Source organism: Girardinichthys multiradiatus, chromosome 14, assembly GCF_021462225.1.
Source record: "Girardinichthys multiradiatus isolate DD_20200921_A chromosome 14, DD_fGirMul_XY1, whole genome shotgun sequence".
Lineage (NCBI taxonomy): Eukaryota > Metazoa > Chordata > Actinopteri > Cyprinodontiformes > Goodeidae > Girardinichthys > Girardinichthys multiradiatus.
Genome location: NC_061807.1, coordinates 20765843 through 20787086, shown reverse-complemented (window position 1 = coordinate 20787086; position 21244 = coordinate 20765843). Strand labels below are relative to the sequence as shown.

Sequence of the window (21244 nt, the reverse complement as noted above, 5' to 3'; positions counted from 1 at the left end):
TAACTCCTACACCGCCATACGAAACAGAGGGGAGCATTGGCTTGGGGGTGAAAACAAAAGTTATTCTAGAAGCACTCTTATGAGCACTGGAGAAAATAGTGAACTGTTGCAATCAACTTTTTAATCAAAGTACACCGGTCTTCACCACAGCGTCTGGAGCGACCCATTAAGCACAATGAGAGACTTACCTGACTAAACTCCACACTGCTATTATTTTGAACAGAACCCTTTTAATCATTGATTCAACAACATAATCAGAAGCATAAACGTCATGACTGTCTGGCCTTAATCTTCTAGCAATTGTTTTGCTGAGTAGAAATGTAGTTTCCAACAAAAACAGTGATAGATCTGGTTTATGATACTGGACAACAACTATTTTTAAGACATGGGGTACATCTGGATGAAATATCTGTGGATGAGAGCAGCTTTAATGTAAATTTGGACAAATCAAGAGGATTTATGTGAACACAAAATACAACAGTAAAACATAAAATATGGACATAAAAAACAAACCTGGCTGAGACACAGTAGCAAAGTCTACAATACTATGCAGCTAATATGCAAATGTACTCATGGTGTTACCTTTTAACATTTAACAGCTTTTGCAGGCTTTATCCTATTAAAAATGATGAATAAATGTGAACAAGTCCATGCTGGGAGCTCTGAATGAAGCTTAGAGTTTTAGGTTGTGTGCAATAAACAGTGATTACATTTTTATCTGTGTGAGCCGTGAATTTCTGACTAGTTCTTGTAGAAGGTTGTTTATTTTACCAAAAGACAAGGTAACCTTGATAGCTTCTTGGTGAAGAAGCAAAGAAAAGACTGAGTTGTGGTGCTCCTCTGGGGTGGTTTTACTTCCAGAATCCTTTCCAAACACCCAACTACACAACTGACTGACAGCTCACAGCAACAAGTGATGGAGAGGAAGCACAAATGTACTTCACTTCATTGAAAACAGTTTCAACCGCAGGAACAATATGACCACAAATCTTTTCAGTTAAGTAACTGTGACCTTTTAATACCATGGTGTACAGTCATGGTAAAAAGAAAGTACACCCTCTGCATAATATAGGGTTTTTAACAAATACATAATATGCCCTCTACTGAGTTCTAAAATGATTTAAATCTAACATAAAGCATACAACATAGAATAAACATAGCTAATTCCACCATTAAGCCAAAATGGAAGGGTTTGTGAAAAACTAAATACATCCCAAAAATCTTAGATATGTGGATAATATTTCAAACCCTTCAGTTTATTGTGGTGTGCTTTCTTTTTAATGTGACTGTACCTTAAACCCCAGAAATCTACCCATAATGTTGAAAATATAACAAATAACATTGGTTTCATTGAATATTCACATAAAGAAAAGAAGAATTAAACGTTTCAGGAAAGAAGATGTTGACAGGAAACTGGATTTATGTTGCATAAATAACCTTAACCTGTAAGTTCAGTTTCTCAGCTTTTCTGCAAGTTCTGCAAAAACAAAGCGGGAACAAAATCAATAAATTTTAAATGTATGAGTTGTTTCTAATGAAGTCAATATAATGACCTGTAAATTAAACATTAATAATTTTGTTGGCTAATGTAAGTTTTTAGTTAAACTCACCTGCTGCCCTTTTAGTGGCTTAGTGTGAAACTCAGGTTCAGATGGTTGGTTTCCTCTGCAACTCTCATTCACCAGAACATCTGAAAGGTGGGAACATTTTTTGTAACATGCATAGCAAACAGAATTGTTCATTGTGGGAAATAAAATACTCCCTATTATTACTGATGAAACTCACTACATCTAGACACGGCACTGGAGATTTGACTAAACAAATCCCTGGCCTTCTCAGAGGGTTAAATCCCCCACCACTGAAACTGGGACTGCGGCAACTACAAAGGCATGCAAACGCTGTTCTCCACTGTTCTCTGAGATAAGGTTTTAAACACTCACTTGATGTATGATGAACATTGTTGATTTGATCTGCAGGGAGGGAAGAGAGATATTTACTGCTTTCAGTTTGGAATGTTACAGCAGCGTCCGTCTCTGTGCTTACACCAAAGTTTGAGCTGCACATCCAGGACGGCAGGATATTTACCGTACACACAGTCGTCTCTGTTGTTGATGATGCCAGCTCTCAGGTGGCTCAGCTTCTCCTGCAGTGACAAATGGAGCATCTTCACTTGTAATACACTTTTTATAACCCCCTAAAATGTCTGTGATGTTTACATGCTTTCATTAGGTGCACCAACATTCTCAAAACGACAGGTAAGACCAACGTTTAGAAGTTTAGCTCAGTGCTGCATTTAGAACCGCACTAATACCTGCAAACTGTCAAAGGCTCATAGAAGTGGTTTTGATTTAGTAAATTAACTTGTATCCACTGTTTAACAGTTTAACTTTAATTGTGATGTTCAATAATGCCTTACCTGAGCTCAAACTGTTGTTTTTATATTTTCCTTCCAATCAGCCAGACTTTCCTGTAACCTCTTAAAGTGGTCTTGATCAGGAGTTATTTGGGCTTTCTTTGGACCTGGGTTGCATTTCCACTTAACCTGATAACCTGATCAGAGTTTTCTCTGGCTATTTGTAGCATAGAGAAGCACAGCTCTGTTCCACCCTCACTTGTTGCTGCGGACTGCTGTTCAGCACGCTGAAAAAAAGAGTACGTAACATCCCCTGCTTACAAGAAGGACAAATTCAGCTGTTTGGAGAAGCATAAATAGTTACAATGAGGATTCTAAAGGGGCTCCAAATCACTGCTCTGTCAAAGTAATGCTGCTCTAAAACTACAGTTGGCAAGCTGTAGGAGCCTGTCTGTAAAGCAGCAGACTGCAAATTAGCCATCAGGGCAGATCGTCTGACTAGTTAACCAGCTAATATCAGATTTTTATAAGTGTTATTGATAATATTCTGTAAATTAAGCGCAACTAATTTTAGTACATGTTTATTCTATAGTTTTGCTTAAGTCTATTTATAGAAATCAAAATAAGAATAAATGATGGAACATTATTATAATTAAATTATTATTATTATTATTATTATTATTATAGCAGCACCTAAAACACCTTTGGGCAACGTTGAGTGACTGATTTAGAAAATGTATCAGCCCCATGTTCAGCCCTAAGAAATTCCAAAATCAGATTTAAAAAAAATCAGATTCCAGACTTGGAATGGTGACAGATCCATGCACTAATCACTCTGTGGTATGAAAATGATGTGAGCTACATTCTAAAATCTTTTAGATGTTACAAAATCTCTGATTAACAGAACAAATCTGCAACAACATCATTTTCCAACAATACCAGTGGTTCCACAGTAAAAGCTAGACAAAGTTGTAGATGCATTGCTGCTGCCCTGTCGGTGTTTTATCCTCCCAGAGTATAACGCCATCTTGGCCCCTGCGTGTTAATTGTAGCCTTTTTAACCTGTTGCTGCTTCTGTTGGTCGCTGAAGTGATTAAAAGCCTTTCCCACAGTGAGTGAACCGGTCTTTATCCTCTGCTGGACCTCCATGAGCTGCTCAAGCTGCATCTGATTTGGTGTGAAGGTATCATAGATGCCAGGGACGCTGCCTTCTTGCCTTTCTGCTGCAATGAACAAACAAACATCTTTTAATAATAAGAGAATTTCTACAATGTAAGCAATTTCTCGGTAAACCAAAGTAAAGTTACGTTTGCAAATTAGTTCTTTCATATGTCACCCACAAATGAAATTTGTAGATAGATACAATAGCTAATAAAAGTGCATTTTTTATTTCTTTTTCTAAATTAATGATACCTTTATCCCCAGCTTCTGAAATGACTTATTAATTGACAGTTCTCCCTACAATTTGAATTTAACAAATTGCAACAACTGTTTCAATTTAAGCCAGAAAGAAAAAGATTGTAAAAGTTCCACTATGTTTTTTTTTTTTGTTTTTTTTTCTGGCTTAAATTGAAACAGTTGGCTGCCCTTTGTCACCGGTTCCGTTCATAACTTTTATGGACAGGATTTCTAGACGCAGCCAAGGGCCGGAGGGGGTCTGGTTTGGGGACCAGTGGATTTCGTCTCTTCTTTTTGCAGATGACGTGGTCCTGCTGGCCTCCTCTAGCCAAGACCTACAGCATGCGCTGTGGCGGTTCGCAGCCGAGTGTGAAGCGGCTGGGATGAGGATCAGCTCCTCCAAGTCCGAGGCCATGGTACTCGACCGGAAAAGGGTGGCTTGTCCTCTTCAGGTTGGAGGGGAGTTCCTGCCTCAAGTGGAGGAGTTTAAGTATCTCGGGGTCTTGTTCACGAGTGAGGTAAGAAGGGAGCGGGAGATCGACAGACGGATCGGTGCAGCTGCCACAGTAATGGGGGCGCTGTGCCGGTCCATTGTGGTGAAGAGAGAGCTGAGCCGAAAAGCAAAGCTCTCAATTTACTGGTCGGTCTACGTTCCTACCATCACCTATGGCCATGAACTTTGGGTCATGACCGAAAGAACGAGATCACGGATACAAGCGGCTGAAATGAGCTTCCTCCGTAGGGTGGCCGGGCACTCCCTTAGAGATAGGGTGAGGAGCTCGGCCATCCGGGAGGAGCTCGGAGTAGAGCCGCTGCTCCTCCACATCGAGAGGAGCCAGTTGAGGTGGCTCGGGCATCTATACCGGATGCCTCCTGGACGCCTTCCTCGGGAGGTGTTCCAGGCACGTCCCACCGGGAGGAGGCCCAGGGGACGGCCCAGGACACGCTGGAGGGACTATGTCTCTCGGCTGGCCTGGGAACGCCTTGGGCTCCCCCTGGAGGAGCTGGAGGAGGTGTCTGGAGAGAGGGACGTCTGGGCGTCTCTGCTGAGTCTGCTGCCCCCGCGACCCGGTCCTGGATAAGCGGAAGACGACGAACGAACGAACGAACGAAGTTCCACTATGTGCTTGAAGTTGAGACAGAGTAATTAAAACAGTTCAGTAAGATCAGTGGTGACGACCGAAAGAATGTCATGGATGGATGGATGGATGGATGGATGGATGGATGGATGGATGGATGGATGGATGGATGGACAATTGGATTAAAGATGATTGATAATAGATGAATGATGGATTGATTAATGAATGGATTATTGTATAGATAAATGTAAAAATATCAAATGAAAGACATCAGTGTGAAAATCACTCAAAACACCCCAAAAAAAACCCCACAAACATAGAATTTGTGAAACGCGACTTGTACAGGTGGTTGCAGATGACTATTAGACCCATGCTGGGCAACCCATCACTCACCCTGTTTAGACGTAATTGAATACACATCAGCATTCCCCTTGGGTATTTTCTTCTTTTTAAAAACTGTAGAAAAAAAACACAGAAGCTGTACGAAAGCATCATAGAACACATCTTCTTTCTGCTCCTTTAATTACGCTTTTCAACCACAAGATGGAGTCACAAACTACATATTAAATGTCTGCGGTCACTGAGGAAAAACCTACACGTGAATTAAATTTCCAAACATATTTGCATTTGCTCTGTATTGGTCTGTATAGGCAGGCGTGTACCGATGAGCAGCTACATTGTTTCACCTAGTGTAAAACTTGTACACTTCTGGTTTGAATTTCTCATCATTAAATTATGCTTTTGGTTTGCTCAGAATAAAAGACTTCACTGTTCAGCTGTTACATGCGATGAATTTGAGACTGTGTGACCAATGTTTGATAATGGTTCCACATCCGCACCCTGGAAGATGATCTGACATCATGGCAGCCCACAAAGAAGGGCTTCTTTTAAAGGCAAAGGCAGAAAAAGAGAAGTCCTTTTTTCATTTAAGAAAACATTGTATACATTGTATGCCTAATTTTCCATATTAGACTTCAAATATCAGTAGACGTAGGCTCCACTCGTGCATCCAGTAACTGGCTCCTCGCCTAATCCTGCACAAGCCTCATCTCTCCTCTCCCATCTCTCGACTGAATTCTCATGTGGTTTGAAGCTGCACTGTCTCAATAGATGGAAACCTCTCCTATTCTCTTGTACGCTCTGGGGACAGGAGAGGACGGTGGAAAACATGTGTAATGACTCAGCCCGTCCAAGATTGGTTGCAGATGGTGGTAGCCCTGGTCTTTCTCTCTCTCTCTATTACTGGGAGGATGGTTTGGAGACAGAGAATCCTTCCAAACATTCAATTTCGTGTTTTGCTTTGTAAGCCCCATTGGGAACAGAAGTGGTTCAGCAAATGCATGCAATCTCAGTAAAAACAAAAAGAGGTTTCATAAAAATCAGAGGTTGTCCACTAAGCAATTACAATCTTTACTTATGGCTTCTGCATGCAGGTGAAGGTGAGGGGCAAGTGTAATGTTGTTCGAGGGAATAACAATTGATTTCTGCATGTGTTTGGATCTGCAAAGCACACCGGAGCTAATTTAATGATTCATAAGCCTTAATAATACCAGTCACTTCTGGATCCTTCGACTTCATCAAATATTCACGCATCTGAAATTGAACAGTTAGGGAACATGTGGGCTCTTGACGCAGGCAAATATGTCTTTGTGTAATCTCGCTCTTGTTTGTTTTGCAATAGGGAGCGACCACGCTCATGTGGTTTATGAAATCAAAACAAACTACGCACAAAAGGCTACTTGCCCTGTTCGGCAGCACTCCAATGACAATGGTGGTGCACATTCCAGGCACTTCCTTTATTCCTGCATTAACTCCTCTTCACACATATTTCAGGCTTGTTTGTACTCACAAAGTATATCTAATTGCATCTATAAGCAGAGGAATCATCTCACAAAGGATGTTACCTTGTACGATGTATGGGGTTCTACCCTCTTTCAGCTGCATGCACTCAGGCCTGGGTGTGGGTGCTGGCGGGCGGTTGGCAAGGTCCACGACCTTTTTAGACTTCAAGTTGGAATTCAAGTCATCATTCGTCCCGAGTGGCGTGTAGAGATCCTCATCCTCCCCCTCACATTCTTGCTGTTTGCCTACAACCATGATGGAGAGAGTCTGTGATGCACAAAATGTTTCCTGAACCAGTTGCTGATAGGTAGCATTGCTATATGATTCCCCCATCAGTGACAGGAAATGACATTTTTAGTGGTTGGAAACACAGTCATTGGAAAGTTAGCAGTTAGCATGTTAGCATGAAAAACACTGAACAACTCTGGTTTGTTTTAAAAATCCACTAGAAGGAAGTCTCTTTCTTTCTGCATAGAATACAGAAGCAAAGCTATAGTCTCCAAAGGTGCACCTGAATGAACCACAACACTTCTGGACCAATGTCATTTTGACGGTTGAGACAGAAGTAGAGTTGTTTGGTAATAGGAAACAGTCCCACTTTTGGTACCTTGCAGTCAATGAGTCAACCATCGATTCATCTGTACACCAAAGTATACTTTAGTCAAATGTGAGGCCATCTGTCTAAGCTGACAATCAATCCAAACAGGATCATCAACAGGTGATGATCCTAAACCCAGCAGCAAATTTACAACAGAATGTTTGAAACTAGTACTATGGTAGAGTCATTCAGAAAACAACTACTGAAGCTCTATCACCTGCTAAATCATTGATATGCTTAATTTTTCATAGACAGCATTTCCATTTTGGCTCATCAGTGATGAAACTATTGCATCTTTTGTGTGGTTTTGTACTCTGGAGATTAGCTTCAAACAATTGTAGAACCTGGTAAGAACCACCAGAAACGCTGGTGGGAGAAAATAAGTCCTTACTCACTTGCATTGCACATCATTTCGTACACACCATGGTCCTCCCCTGAGCCAAGCATCTTCTGCAACAAAAAAGCAGGAAAAAAACTAAATGCCTCTTACAAGTAACAAAAGAAACGGTTCAAGCTTGGCAGTTTGTAATAATTTAAATTTTACACAAAGCTGCTGTTCATCTCTTTTGTTGTAGCTCAGAATTCTTTTTGTAAGATTACACTGCAGGGTCATAATTTGTAAGAGAAATGTCAGTTTGCTGCAGCATCTCCCTGTCCACCAAGCCAGCCGTGCATCCTCACAGTGATGAAATATTCAGTGTTGTCATAACCGTTGTGACATTAATAATTAAGGATTCTCACTTCCTTGCAGGACTTGTAATTTCAAGGCTGTAACATGATGTTCAGGGGGTGTTCTGTAACGCTGCCCCTTGGCTCACAGAAAGCATGTTTTTTTCCACCCTTTAACAACAGAGCTGCTCCAGAGTCGGCCTATTTGCTATTTGCTAATTGCATGCTGAGAGACAGACAGGACTATGATCAGGGTAATTATGAAATCCGACAATCTTCCCCTTTCAGTTCAAACATATCATTTAGGAAACAGCTTGAGAACTACAGGTTCAGACTGCACCAAAAATTAAAACCAGATTATTATGGGTAATAATTAGCTGCTTTTTTCCAGCTTCTGGCATGGACATGAAGCTGTGAAGAGTTCCATCACTGACAGCAAAAAAACCCCAAAAACTTCCTTTTAAATCATGCTTAGTTAGGCAAAATAAAAACTGCATTTCTAGAGTCAAAGTCTTTTGCTAATTTATACATTCTCTGTTCAATAACAAATGGCTTTAAAGATCTGCAAAATGTATGAGACATCGCTCACTTGGATCAAAATATCACCATCCAGCATGCTGAGATCTGTCTGCAGTTTCCAAGCAACACAGCCAATCATGACTCCATTACAACGCCGAGCTGTTCCTAGAATTGCAAATGAACTATTGGCTACCATGAATGCATTAATTGACAGTTTAGATTCTTTGGAGACCCAACAGGTTGAAGGTTGAAGGAGCGTGGGGGGGCATTTACCAACTGAATTTTAATAATTTGCCTCAGAACAGCGTGGCATTTTAAAAAGAACAGTGGAGGTATTTATTTACTAACCACAATTGCAAAATCATCTTACAGATGTCTGAGAACTATGGAGCCTTGGCCAATACGGTCAAATCTAGTTTCATTGCTGCAATGCGAGCAGACAAAGCTGGAGGCATGGATTTTTTTTAGAATGGACAAGAAATCTTTTCTAGCAGCGACAGGGGAAGGAGTGTAAATCTGGTTAGTTTAAAAGAAAACTAAAAAACAGTGGCAGCCTGCTGTTTGTGTATTTTCACAATAGTGTTAGTATGAGCATATGTTTGAATTATGACAGAATGTGGAGAGTGACGCTGAACTCTTTACCCAAACACAGAAAATCTGTTATTTTGCAGGCAGATAATATTATAATCCATCCATCCATTTCTATACCCGCTTCTTCCATACAGGGTCGCAGGGGAGCTGGTTTCTTATCTCCAGCGGACTACGCGCAAGAGGCGGGATACAACCTGGTCAGGTTGACTGGTCCATTGCGGAGCAACACAGAGGCACACAGGACAAACAACCAAACACACACCAATTCAAGCCTAAGGGCAAACATTTTTTAACAGAATAAACTTGCATGTGGCCTATACTACTGTGCATATTAATTAACTAATCAAAATTCTCTTTAGATGTATTGTTATATTATTTTTTAAGGTGTTCTTTGGCTGCTTTACTTTATCTCTCAGATCCTTATAGCTGACAGTGACAATTTTATCCAGCTTCCAATTTGTCTAGGAAGTTTATCAGTTAGATCTGAAACTGAAAACAGAATAGAAATAAACTTGCTGTAGCAACAAATTGGAAAACCAGTGGGTCTTAATTGTTTTGGCGGAAATAAATTTTAACAATTCAAATTAGTTTGGGCAAATCAGGCCCATATTAGCCATATAAGCTACTGTCAGCAATGCAAGCTACTGACAAAAAATATGCTAATGAAACGCAGAAAGGTAGCAGTGCATGCTACTACTAGTGGTACAAGCTGCTAGTAGCAATACAAGCTCCCACAAGTAACACAAGCTATTACTAGTAATGTAGGCGAATGTACGGCAGAAAATGTACTATTAGCAATACAAACCACAATGCAAGCTACTATAAACATGAGACAGTTGAAATTTGCAGTACAAGCTGCCATTAGCAATTCAGGCTCATATTACCAATATAAGCTTCTGTTAGCAATACAAGTTACAGCTAGCAAGCCAAATTACTATTAACAAAATAAGGTAATGTAAGCAAGAACAGGTACTATTAGCAATATAAGCTGCTATTAGCATTACAATAGGGATTAATAAAGTATTTTTGAATAGTAGCAATGGAAGTTACTATAAAGAAAATAAAGTTACTATTTGCAGTACAGGCTACTATTCTCAATAGTCTACTGTTAGAAAAAGAAAACTACAAAAATGTTTTACTAACATTGTGCAGTATGTGCTTGAAGATGAGAAAAGTAGACAGTACTGTGTGTGCCTCTGATTTAATCTAAACCTTCAGAGTGGACATAAAATGATTATTTACTAACTTTGAAAATTACTCTTAAACACGGCAGCCATATTTTATGAGGAAATAAAGTTGGATTGTGGACATCGGATTTCAACAACCATTCAATTTGATTATGTGCCTTGGAGCTCTGAATAAATTCCTTAGTTAAGTGTTTGCAATTAGGTGCATTAGCATACTAACGTTGACTGAGTTGCCATGACAATCAAATGCATACAGATCAGCTTCAATAGTATATGTGGCACAAGCTTTCAAGTCCTCATTAATTTTCCTTTAATGTTGCGAGTTTGCTGAATCATCCACTCTGTAGTTGCGGTAAAATTTGAGTGATGGAAACAGTTTCCTTAAATAGTGTGAGAGTAATGACAGTGTCATTCAAATAATAAACAAATCTTTGGAGTTTGCCTGTCCGAACTGTGCAGCAAATGACAATTCAAACACAATATGCAAAGCATAGTCAGTGGACTCAACAAATCCAAGAGAAAAGAGCAGTATTATGACTCCTCATTTGGCTTCCCTGGATTTGGATAGGAGTATACATCGCACAAACACTGGAGTGTGTACTGCACATAAATGGATGCTTGTTCTCCCTGAGAAGCTTACAGTTGGAAGCTAATTTGTATTTATTAACAGTACACAGGGAAACTCTAACCCCATTTAAACGGAACTCATAAATTTACAACATAATGTGCATTTATGCCTGTAGTTCACCAAGCATGATATTGCAAAACGAGGACACAAACATTATGAGTAAGATCAATGCATACTTCATATTTATATTTAAGCTCTGTTCTCCCTGAATAATTCAGCTCCCCCCTACCCCATCCCGCCAGAGCAGTTCACTGCTAATTAACAAGGAAGTGTGAAGCCATGGCCAGCTAGTGGATGTGACGCTGGGCCCATGAGTGATTCAGCCTATGAACGAGGCAGGGGACTGATCCATCTTGGATTTATTGACAGAGTGCTGCTCTGCTAGCGTGCAAATCACTGACACATCAAGGGCTGATTAATTGGAGGTTGGAGGAGATGTAGCAGACTGGTAAATGAAATTGCAGAGGCTCAGCTCAAAGCCAGTGCTTCTTCCACTATACATACAATATACAAGCATGGACTTTGCGTAAAGTTTTGGCTGTTGTGATGAATTTTAATCACCCTAAAAGAATATGCATGCTTGTGCATGTTGAATCTGTTGTGTTACAGCTAAAGACTTGTTGAGGTCCCTGTGGAGAGACCTGTGTTTGACTCCAATGCTCCCCTGGCAGCTCTTTCCAGGCTTACAGCAAGCTTTCACTGCAGCATTCTGATCAAATCATGCTCAGTCTGCAGTCACTCTCAATTAGCCTGCTGCTGGGATGATAAGTACATCGCAACAGCTGTTAGGGTGTCTAAATTTCCCTTGAGGCCAAATTCTCCATATGTTGACTTGAGGCATGAGAGAAAGTCAAAAGTTGCTGCTGGTAAGACTAAAAGAAATGAGTGATGAGAGCAGTTTTTTATGTTTAATGAGCTGATGTGGCATACTATTGTTGACGGCTGAAAATAGATTTTGAAAGCTACATTTAAATGGTGGAATGCACGGTGGCGCAGTTGGTAGCACTGTTGCCTTGCAGCAAGAAGGTCCTGGGTTCAATTCCCGTCTGGGGGTCTTTCTGCATGGAGTTTGCATGTTCTCCCCGTGCATGTGTGGGTTCTCACCAGGTACTCCAGCTTCCTCCCACAGTCCAAAGACATGTCTGTTAGGTTAATTGGTCTCTCTAAATTGCCCTTAGGTGTGTGCATGGTTGCTTGTGTGTTGCCCTGCGATGGACTGGCGACCTGTCCAGGGTGTACCCCGCCTCTCGCCCATAGACTGCTGGAGATAGGCACCAGCTCCCCTGTCACCCACTATGGAATAAGTGGTAGAAAATGACTGACTGACATTTAAATGGTCATTAAGAAACTGCTAAATACTTACAGACTGCTTTTAGTAGGTACATGGTGCTAGTGCCACTTTGCTTCCAAAACTGCCTTAAAGTCAAGCTATAGATTCAACAAGGTTCCACCACATCCCAAAGGAACTCTATTGTACTGACTGTGAAGTTCATTGGAGTACAGTGAACTGATTATCATGGTTAAGAAACCAGTTTGAGGTGATCTGAACTTTGTGACATAGCTGTGTCCATTTCAGGGGCTGAATCCTTCAAAGAAACCAGTTCATGTAGGGGCACGTCCTTCGAAGGATGCAGCCCCTGAATTTGGACATATATGGTGCATTTCTCTGCAGGCAATTGCCATCAAAAGATGGGTTCATACATCTGAAGGCAACTTTTTGCACTAAATTTCTTTTAGATAGTATCAGAGCAAAGGTAGCAGAACTATACATTTAAGTTAAATAGAAATATACAGTGAGAGACAGGAGGATAAGTCTTGAAGGAGTTACCAACGTCTCCTTCAGCATGATGTGAAGCTCTTTATGGCCGTGGCTTTTGGCGATCTCTGCAGGAGTCTGTCCGTGTCGATTGGCAATGCAGAGAGCTTGTTCAGCGCCCGGACACTGCAGAAGCAGGCCCGAGACACTCCTGAATCCATACCGAGCGGCGAAGTGGAGGAGCGAGGGCACGTCCCCATGGTGGACCTCTGTTGTGAACAGTTAAACAGATGTGAAAAAAACCCTTTCAATTAGTCAAGTAAAGCCTAGAAATGAGCATCTCCACATTTACACACATAATTCTGTTCTGCTTTTAACTTGTTTTTTTAAATTATGCCTTGTCTCTTTGGAGGGAACTTGAACTTGTAGGGTGATGTAAAGCAATGTGGTCAATTTGACACATTGAGGAGAATCAAAGAAAGACAGCTTGGAGGCACTTTATTGACCTGTTTGTCATGGCAACATCTCCCTCTGCCCTTTTTAACAGAGTAAAAGATCAATCCCACAAGCTGATGAAGCCATCAGTCTGCCACATAATGAGCTGAGAAATAATGGACAGCCTTTTTTTGTTCTCCCTTGTTGTGGATAATGTTCATCACATTAGAAGAATGTGTTCCCACTGTGTTCTGCATCATTATTTCCTCAATTTAATTGGGCTTACAACGTTGCATTGAGGCACCTCTGTGGCATTCAGTTCTATAATAGCCTAAATAGTACATTTAGTAGTAAAAACGTTTTGTCACATTAAAGTATGACTTTGTCTTTTGTCTTCAGGAAAAATCTGAAGGTACCAAAGGTTGTTAGATCACCTTAAAATTGAGGTGTAGTGTACATTAGTTGTGGCAACTAACAAAAATGTGCAAGACCTGTTGCAGCTATGATAAAGGTTCTCAAATATGATTCAATATAAACTCTATTGTCCATTCTATAGTTTTGTGCAAAGGTCTAGAGTCATCCCTGAACTTCTTTTCATTTTGCTTTTGCCGTAGGTTTGAGGGTCTAAGGATGTTTTTATTTGGGTTTGGTTGCTTTTGTTTATAAAAAAAATTAAGTCTGGCACCTGACTATTTTTAGGTACTGTTCTGTAAATTATTTAGGCATAAAATAGGATGAACAAGTTTTGAGTCAACACAAATATTTGGCAAAAATCAAATGAGATTATCACCTAATCCTAAAATTCAATTCAATTTGAAATATTTTATTAATCCCAATGAGAAATTCAATGTTGTAACTCATATTATACAGGTTTATTCGAAGAGTTATTGTAGATGGCGATGGCTTTGGGCAAAAATAAACTTTTGTAGCAGTCTGTCTTACAGCAGACGTGCAGAAGACTGCAGACAGTCTGTTGTTGTACTGCAGTCTCATGAAGAGGATGTCAGGGCTGTCTGTAATGTTCTTCATGTTACAAAGAATCCTTCTTTGCACAATGATCTCCAGAGGTTCCAGAGGAGTGTCCAGAACAACCTTCTTTATTAACATATTGAGCTTTTTTAAGTCCCTGGCTTTGATGATGCTACCCCAGCAGATGATGGCAGAAGAGATCACACTCTCCACAACCAATTTCTAGTAGAAATGCAGCATCTTGCTGCAAACACAAAAGGACCAAAGCTTCCTCAGAAAGTACAGTCTGCTCTTTCCCCTTCTTGTAGATGGCTTCACTGTTGCGTCCCCACTCTAGTCTGTTGTCCAGGTGAACACCGAGGTATTTATACTCCTCTACACATCCACTTCTTCTCCCATGATGGAAATAGTGTTTGACCTATTTCTGTTTCTCTTGAGATCTCCAATCATCTCCTTAAGGACTTTAAGTTGGTTATTAAGGTTTTTTTGTAGGCCCTAAATTTCCTCCTTTGTCATCACTTCATTCACCTCATTTATAAGGAAACACTGTACAATATTGGCGTTTTATTTGGACTCAAATATAAGAATCAAAGTAAATGCCAGCTGAAGAATTCAAAATTGGAAACTCAGGATACCCTGGTGTCAATGTCCAATACAGCTGTGTGCAACTGTTAGAGTTAAAGGAATAAACCCATTGTTTGCACTTTGGACTTTTTCTATCAAACCACATGCTGTCAGAGAACATGCTCATTTAGTGTTAACATCTGTAGAATGGGAGGAAATACATTGTAGTAGGTTGTACTACAAACTGTGGCCTATATTGCTAGTAACTGTTGCCCATCCTGCTAACAGAAGCTTGTAATGCTATTTATTTGTGGCGCCTATTGGTAATAGTAGACTGTATTACAAATACTAGCCCATTTGCAAGCAGTAACTTCTATTGCTAAAAGTAGCCTACATTGCTAACAATAGCTTGTATTGCTAACAGTAGTTTGTATTGTAAACAGTAGAATGTACTTCTTACTGTAGCTTGTATTTCCAATAGTAGTGTTCAATACGACAGCTAAAACCCAAATTAATTGGTCATAAAATAAAAAACTAAGCAAAGTCCAAGATAATAAATAGAGGTAGTTTTAAATTTTAGCACACTACCGGATGTGGAAAAATATTGATTCATGTTCCCTGACCCACTTCTTCTCAGATAAATCCTTATATTGTTATGTAATCCACATGTGATGGCTGTCTAAAGAATAAGTGACTGCATTAATAACTTCTTCTCACCTGTAAGATAATAAGCACTAATAGGAGGCTCTAAATGATAATTCCCTGGTTAAATCCATGGTTAAATCCAAAGAAACTGAACTGTCAAACTGTCGTGCAGATTCATTTCATGTTCAAAGTCGGAATGAAATTTATACTCAGTCCTACTTGTGTGTGGCTTTTCTCACATTAAACCTACTAACCAGCGGTGTTGCTGTACCTCTTTCATGTGTGTTTTCAATTTGCAGGCCCTGAAAGCCTCCTGTGGGCATGAGCTCCAGCAGCATGGAGGACAACTTCTGATCCAGCTTATCCACAGAGCAAACCTGAAGAGCCTACAATGCAGACAAAGTTTACAATGTCCATTATGTTATGAAAGCGAAAAGAAACTTTTCTACAAACGGCAGATGGTAAAACTCCCATAATAAATCTTGAATTAGATGCACCAACTCAGAAAACAGTGGTAGTGATATTGGAAATCAATTTAGAGACACAATAAAAATGCCACGTTTAATTTCACCATACCAGAATCAATCTCCGGCCTAACTTTTGTCTGTAAATTCTTTCTCTGTCATTGCTTAAGTTTGCTGTTTCAGCAAAACTGACCTAATCAAATTACGTGTTCATCACTGAAAGACGGCTGAAACCTCCTCTCCCTTTATTTCAAGAGACCAGAAAGATACTAGCACTTCATCTAAATATTGGACATATTTTGATTCAATTCGGTTTTGTTTTTTTCTTTTGTTTATGTGTTTGTTTTTGTTATTTGTACATTCCCAATGGAAATAAATCAGCTACAAGTCAGTGATGGAATAGCTTCCCCTGCAAGATTAACTTATAAAGTTTGTAAAAGTGTCTTGCAAAAGTAGCAGAGGATATGAAAGCTGCATTCAAGACACCTTCTGCATAACCAAGCTAATTATTTACTACAGGTATTTGAATATTTTTTGGAGTTATTTACTCAATGCAAACAAGAATTACTTTATTTTCCATAACTACTATAAACTACACAAATTTCCAAAGTGTATTTTATTCCCAGCTCTCAATTCCCTTAAATGTGGATCTTTTTATCACGGACGATCAGGAAACTGTTAGTAAAAACCTAATAAATTAACTTTTGTGGAAACAAAACAAAAAGAAAAATCACATTTTAAGTCTTGATTAAGCATAGACCTGTGCAAGGATTGTGGACAGAGCTCTGGCCTTGGATATACAAGGACGCGATTGCCCAAAAACCACCCAAGTAGTCTATATTGTCACAGCATTCCCCACAAAATGCCTTAAGGGGCATGGTCACAAGCGTTTTGTGAAAAAAAAGCCCAACTATGTCCAAAGCTTTCAGCATCTCAGGGTGAATCTTAACTCTATATATCAAAAACAATACATGGCAGAGATTAATTTTACTGAAGGTTTTGCTTTAAGACTCTCATATCATCCCATTGTCTAAGCAATGGGCTGATATGAGACGTGTACATCTTATGTATGTTTTCATTAAATAAAAGGCCACTGAAGGCTTTACCTGAAACATGAACTCTACAGGGTCTGCCACACTTGACAGAAGACTGGCGAGTTCTTCAATTCTTGTGTAATACTGCAATTTAGAGCTGCTCAGTGATTTTCCACCACTGTAGACAGTCACCCTCACATTTCCTGCAGGAAAGTCAGCTGCAGAAAACATCACGGAGAAATAAACAGGCAGAAAACGACAGAAAAGTATTTGCTCAGTCATACATTAGTCATGCGTAGTTGTCTACCTGGTGTGCTGACACACAGGATCTGTTCACTCCAGCACACAGGCTTCACTCTCACTATCTGCTTCTCGGCCTTGAACTCAACCTCACAGTCGCCGGCAGCCAAATTGTTTTTCAGGAGTACAAACACCTCCGAGGAACTCTGCCAGACAAGTTAGTATGGAGGATAGCTGTGTTAGTTGGTGTTATGGCTCTTTTCTGAATAAACGGGTGTGTTGCCAGAGAAGTGTCTCTCACCCCACAGGGAACCCTTGAGGGAATGATAACGATGCTGGATTTGACCCTGTTAGTTCCAGATGACTGCACACCCCTAAGCTCAAATCCAGATGGTCTATGTGCCATGGGGTTCACATTTGCTGCTATTGCTGATGCACCTGTGAAGGATGGGTGGAGAATGTTACGCATCTGCAAACTGTATTTTGATACCTGCAGTCAGTTTGGATCATTTCTGTCATATAGGCTTTTCTCCCTCATGGATAATACTGTGTCAGTTGTTATCATCAGATATTTTAGTCCAGGAACAACCATATATCAGCAATCAAACGTGTTGTCACAAGTACTAAAATATATAGGAAGAATGGAATTCAGTGATCAATTTTTGAGCTTTTCTTATGAACAGTAACATTTTGACCCCATGTTTATTCAATAAAACCTGAACAATTGATCAGTGAGTTTCAGTTCCTATTTTTATATTGTGCCCATTTTTATTATGTTTTACTTAACTAGTTTTTAGACATAGACCATAAAAAACATCCTTGTCATTTACATGTAATAATTAAAAATTAACATCCATTTGTGTCAAAGGCAGAACTACTGAGTTAAAATATAACTGTTCGTGGGCGCCTCTCCTGAAACACTGCGCTGTATCACTGCATTGGAGTGATCTGGAGTGCTATTGAATTTGCATATCTCGCAATGAGTAATCAGTGAAGGCCAAATTTGCATTGAATGTTCCTCCTAACACTCCTGTTTAAACACAAGCTCACTCCTCTGTATTTAAACAAATTGTGCACTTTGGAAGAATGAGGATGGAGGGACATATGGAGCAGATGGGAACAAGGAACAGATACAGTCTTACAACCACAACATTGCCTCATTTTCATGAAAAAGCTTTTAAAATATTGTTTTTTTAGTATAAAAAATAAAAGATTTTGACAAATGTTTCATTGTGGCTTCAATTGACAGTGTTCACCCCCATACGAAAAATAGATGATCAACAAGCACCACTTTCTCATTAATTTATGTTTGATGTTATTTGGTTTACAACCAATTAAAACACCAAGAGATGTTATTACACTTTTAGTCCATCTCAGAAATGGATCCCAATGCAACCTGAACCTATAATCTAAAACTGAAATAAACTGTAAGGTAAAGGGCATTTTTATTTCCTTTTTTCTTGTAAATAACGTTTCTAAGCCTAAATGGCATATTTTTTATGGATCATTTGACAGAACACAGTTATTAGATTCCTGAAATTTAAATAAAAAACATGTTTCAAAACATCTTCGCCTTTACTTTAAACATCTATAACCATGATAACAGCCATTTGAAAACTATACATTTCATCCTTCCTTTGTTAATGAAATCTATCATCTCTCTCGAAACACAGATGGAGATTTTATTAGGTTTTATCTGCATTTTTCATTTTTCTATCACAACTTTAGTTCAGGAACTTGTGTTACAAGGTGATAGTTTGTAATGTGTTTGCCCATTCTTTCATTTGTTCTTGTTACTATGTTTATTTTGCACATGCTTGATGAGCCCTAGTAGTTTTAAATGTTATGTAAAGGTAAACCTGAACTGATTTAATGTGAGATTTGATTTGAAGCAGAAAATGTCTGATGTAATCTTACTTGTCTGGATTCTAAAATGCAGTCTTCACTTACTTGAGATATTAAACCTTCCCTCTGCTCTTAATCTGAAAACCTCAAGCTGTGCTTACCACCAAATGAGAGAAAATGTGATCATTGCATTGACTGATTTTGGAGCCCTACCTTTTTGTATAATATCCATCACATTGCACACATACTCAGGAGCCTCTTGCTCACAGGAGATCTGCAGGCACTCATCACCATTAATGGGCACTAGGTCCAGCAGCGGGGTTATACTCTCCACCCCACACAGCAGCAACACTACACAGGCTGCTGGACTCAGCACCCTGGAAAGGAAGAAGCGCCTCATCTGGTTAAGACCCTCCAGCATTCCCTTGGAAAGGATCAACAGCTTGCAGGCGTAGCCGGACAGCCTGAGGAAGTCATCCTTTTGGCTGGACACTGTGGTAACATCATAGCAGCAGATCCCATCCTCTGGGATTTGCTCAAGGAAGGCTGACTGAAGATAGGTTGCCCACTGCTTTGCCTCCGTCTCATAGATTATGAGCAGTTTTTCTGAGGGAATGCATGATAGTTTCCCTTCATATAAGCCACACAACCCTAATTATTCTGTACTAACTCATGATGTAAACTATCAAGACTCACATCATTAGCCTTATAGCATAATTGCCTAAATAATAATATGACTTAGGCAAATATGCTTTGAGGCTACCGACATATTAAAGCATTAATCATCTTCATTAATTATTACGTGGTGTAATTAGATGATAAACTGTTCATTTGAAAGGTCCCTTACCTGTGCGGCTCATATCTACAGTGCTGCTCCTGTTGGCAGGTCTCACCTCACAGTAACATAAAAACAGAAGGGCTATTGTCCGGAGCAGTTCAGATAAGGTGTTTCCTGCTATGTTAAAAGGAATCAGATGGTTTTTTTTTTTTTTTAAACAACATGGATTCTGATCCCTGCCCTGTTCACAGTCAGGACAGGTTTTAACACTTTATATCCTTTCACATTGATTTGTTAGCTTAACATAGGTACATAAAAAAATGTATGTGATAGACCAGCACAAAGTAGCAAATGAATGTGAAGTCAAGGAAAATGATACATGGTTTTCCATGTACAAATTGGAAAAAGTTAGGCGTACATTAATATTCAGCTCCATTGTTTCTCTGAAATCCCTAAATAAAACCAATTGCAACCAAATGCCTTCAGAAGACACCTAACTAGAAAACAGCCCAGTTTCGAAATTATTTGTAATAATGTTCTGTGAAGGAGGTTTGCTGGATAATATTAGAGAGCAAACAGCAACTTGAAGACACAGGACCACAGCAGACACGTCAGGGAGAGAGTTATGGAGCTATGACTGTGAAACATGGTGGTGGCAGGATCATAGTGTGGAAAAGATGGTGTTCATGGTCAGAGTTGATAGAAAGATGTATGGAGCTAAAAACTATGCAATCTTGAAAGAAAACTGGTTACAGGCTGCAGAAGACTTAAGAATGAGGCGGATGTTCACCTTCTAGCTAGTCAATGAATCCAAACACACAGCCAGGGCTACAATGGAGGGGCTTAAATAAAAAATTATTCATGTGTTAGAACATCCCAGTCAAAGTCCAAGTATACATACAATTGAAAATCTGTGGCGAGACTTAAAAACTAAAGTTCGCAGATGCTTTTCTTCCAGTCCAACTGAGCTTTAGCTATTTTGCTAAGAAGAATGGGCAAAAATGCCCATCTGTTGGTCTGTTCTGTTGGACGCACTCAAAAAAAAATCTGCAGCTATAACTGCAGCCAAAGGTGGATCTCCAAAAATATTGACTAATGAGGGCTGAATATAAATCGCCATCAAACTTTTATGATGCATCATCTTAGTTTCCACTTTACACATCTTTGTGTTGGTCTATCATATAAAATCCAAACAAAATAAATTAACCCTTGTTGTCACATGAAAGAAAATGTGGCAAAAGGTTAATGGTTAGGGATACTTCAGTTGAATAAGTGTGCATATGAATAAAAAGGCAAACCTGCAGTTTTAAAGCATGAAAAGTTCAATTTTACTGTCAGCATATTTGTTAAAGCTATAAATGTGGAGTCATATATTCCCAAGTAATAAGAAGGTAACAACCACATAATCATAACCAACTGATGGAGTGGTACAGTTGAATGAAAAGAACTGTAGTGTGTTCAATCGTTTTACTTTTTAAAAAAGGAACTTTTGTTGTAAAATATTTTTTCTGACCTCACCTAATTTAAATAATGTAATAAAATCCACCAGCAGCAGCAAAAAAAAAAAAAAAAAAACTTTTCACAGGCCACAGCTCTGCTTGTTATATTATTGTGAAGACAGAAAGGGCGGGAGCATATGCAGAGAGGGAA

The 21244-nt window shown here is 39.5% G+C and overlaps 1 protein-coding gene across 1 annotated transcript; it reads right to left on the bottom strand.

Moving 5' to 3' along the window:
• Positions 1–408: 408 nt before the first annotated feature.
• Positions 409–19676, bottom strand: LOC124880310 (B-cell scaffold protein with ankyrin repeats-like). Its single transcript, XM_047385356.1, has 15 exons — positions 19664–19676; positions 19030–19467; positions 17273–17409; positions 17039–17177; positions 16804–16949; positions 15505–15619; positions 12693–12889; positions 7666–7720; positions 6735–6917; positions 5224–5286; positions 3416–3576; positions 2086–2143; positions 1941–1970; positions 1611–1690; positions 409–1477 (listed from the first exon to the last, which is right to left on the bottom strand). Exons 1-15 carry the CDS (start codon positions 19674–19676, stop codon positions 1460–1462), a joined length of 1833 nt encoding a protein of 610 aa, XP_047241312.1. The 3' UTR covers positions 409–1459.
• Positions 19677–21244: the final 1568 nt, after the last annotated feature.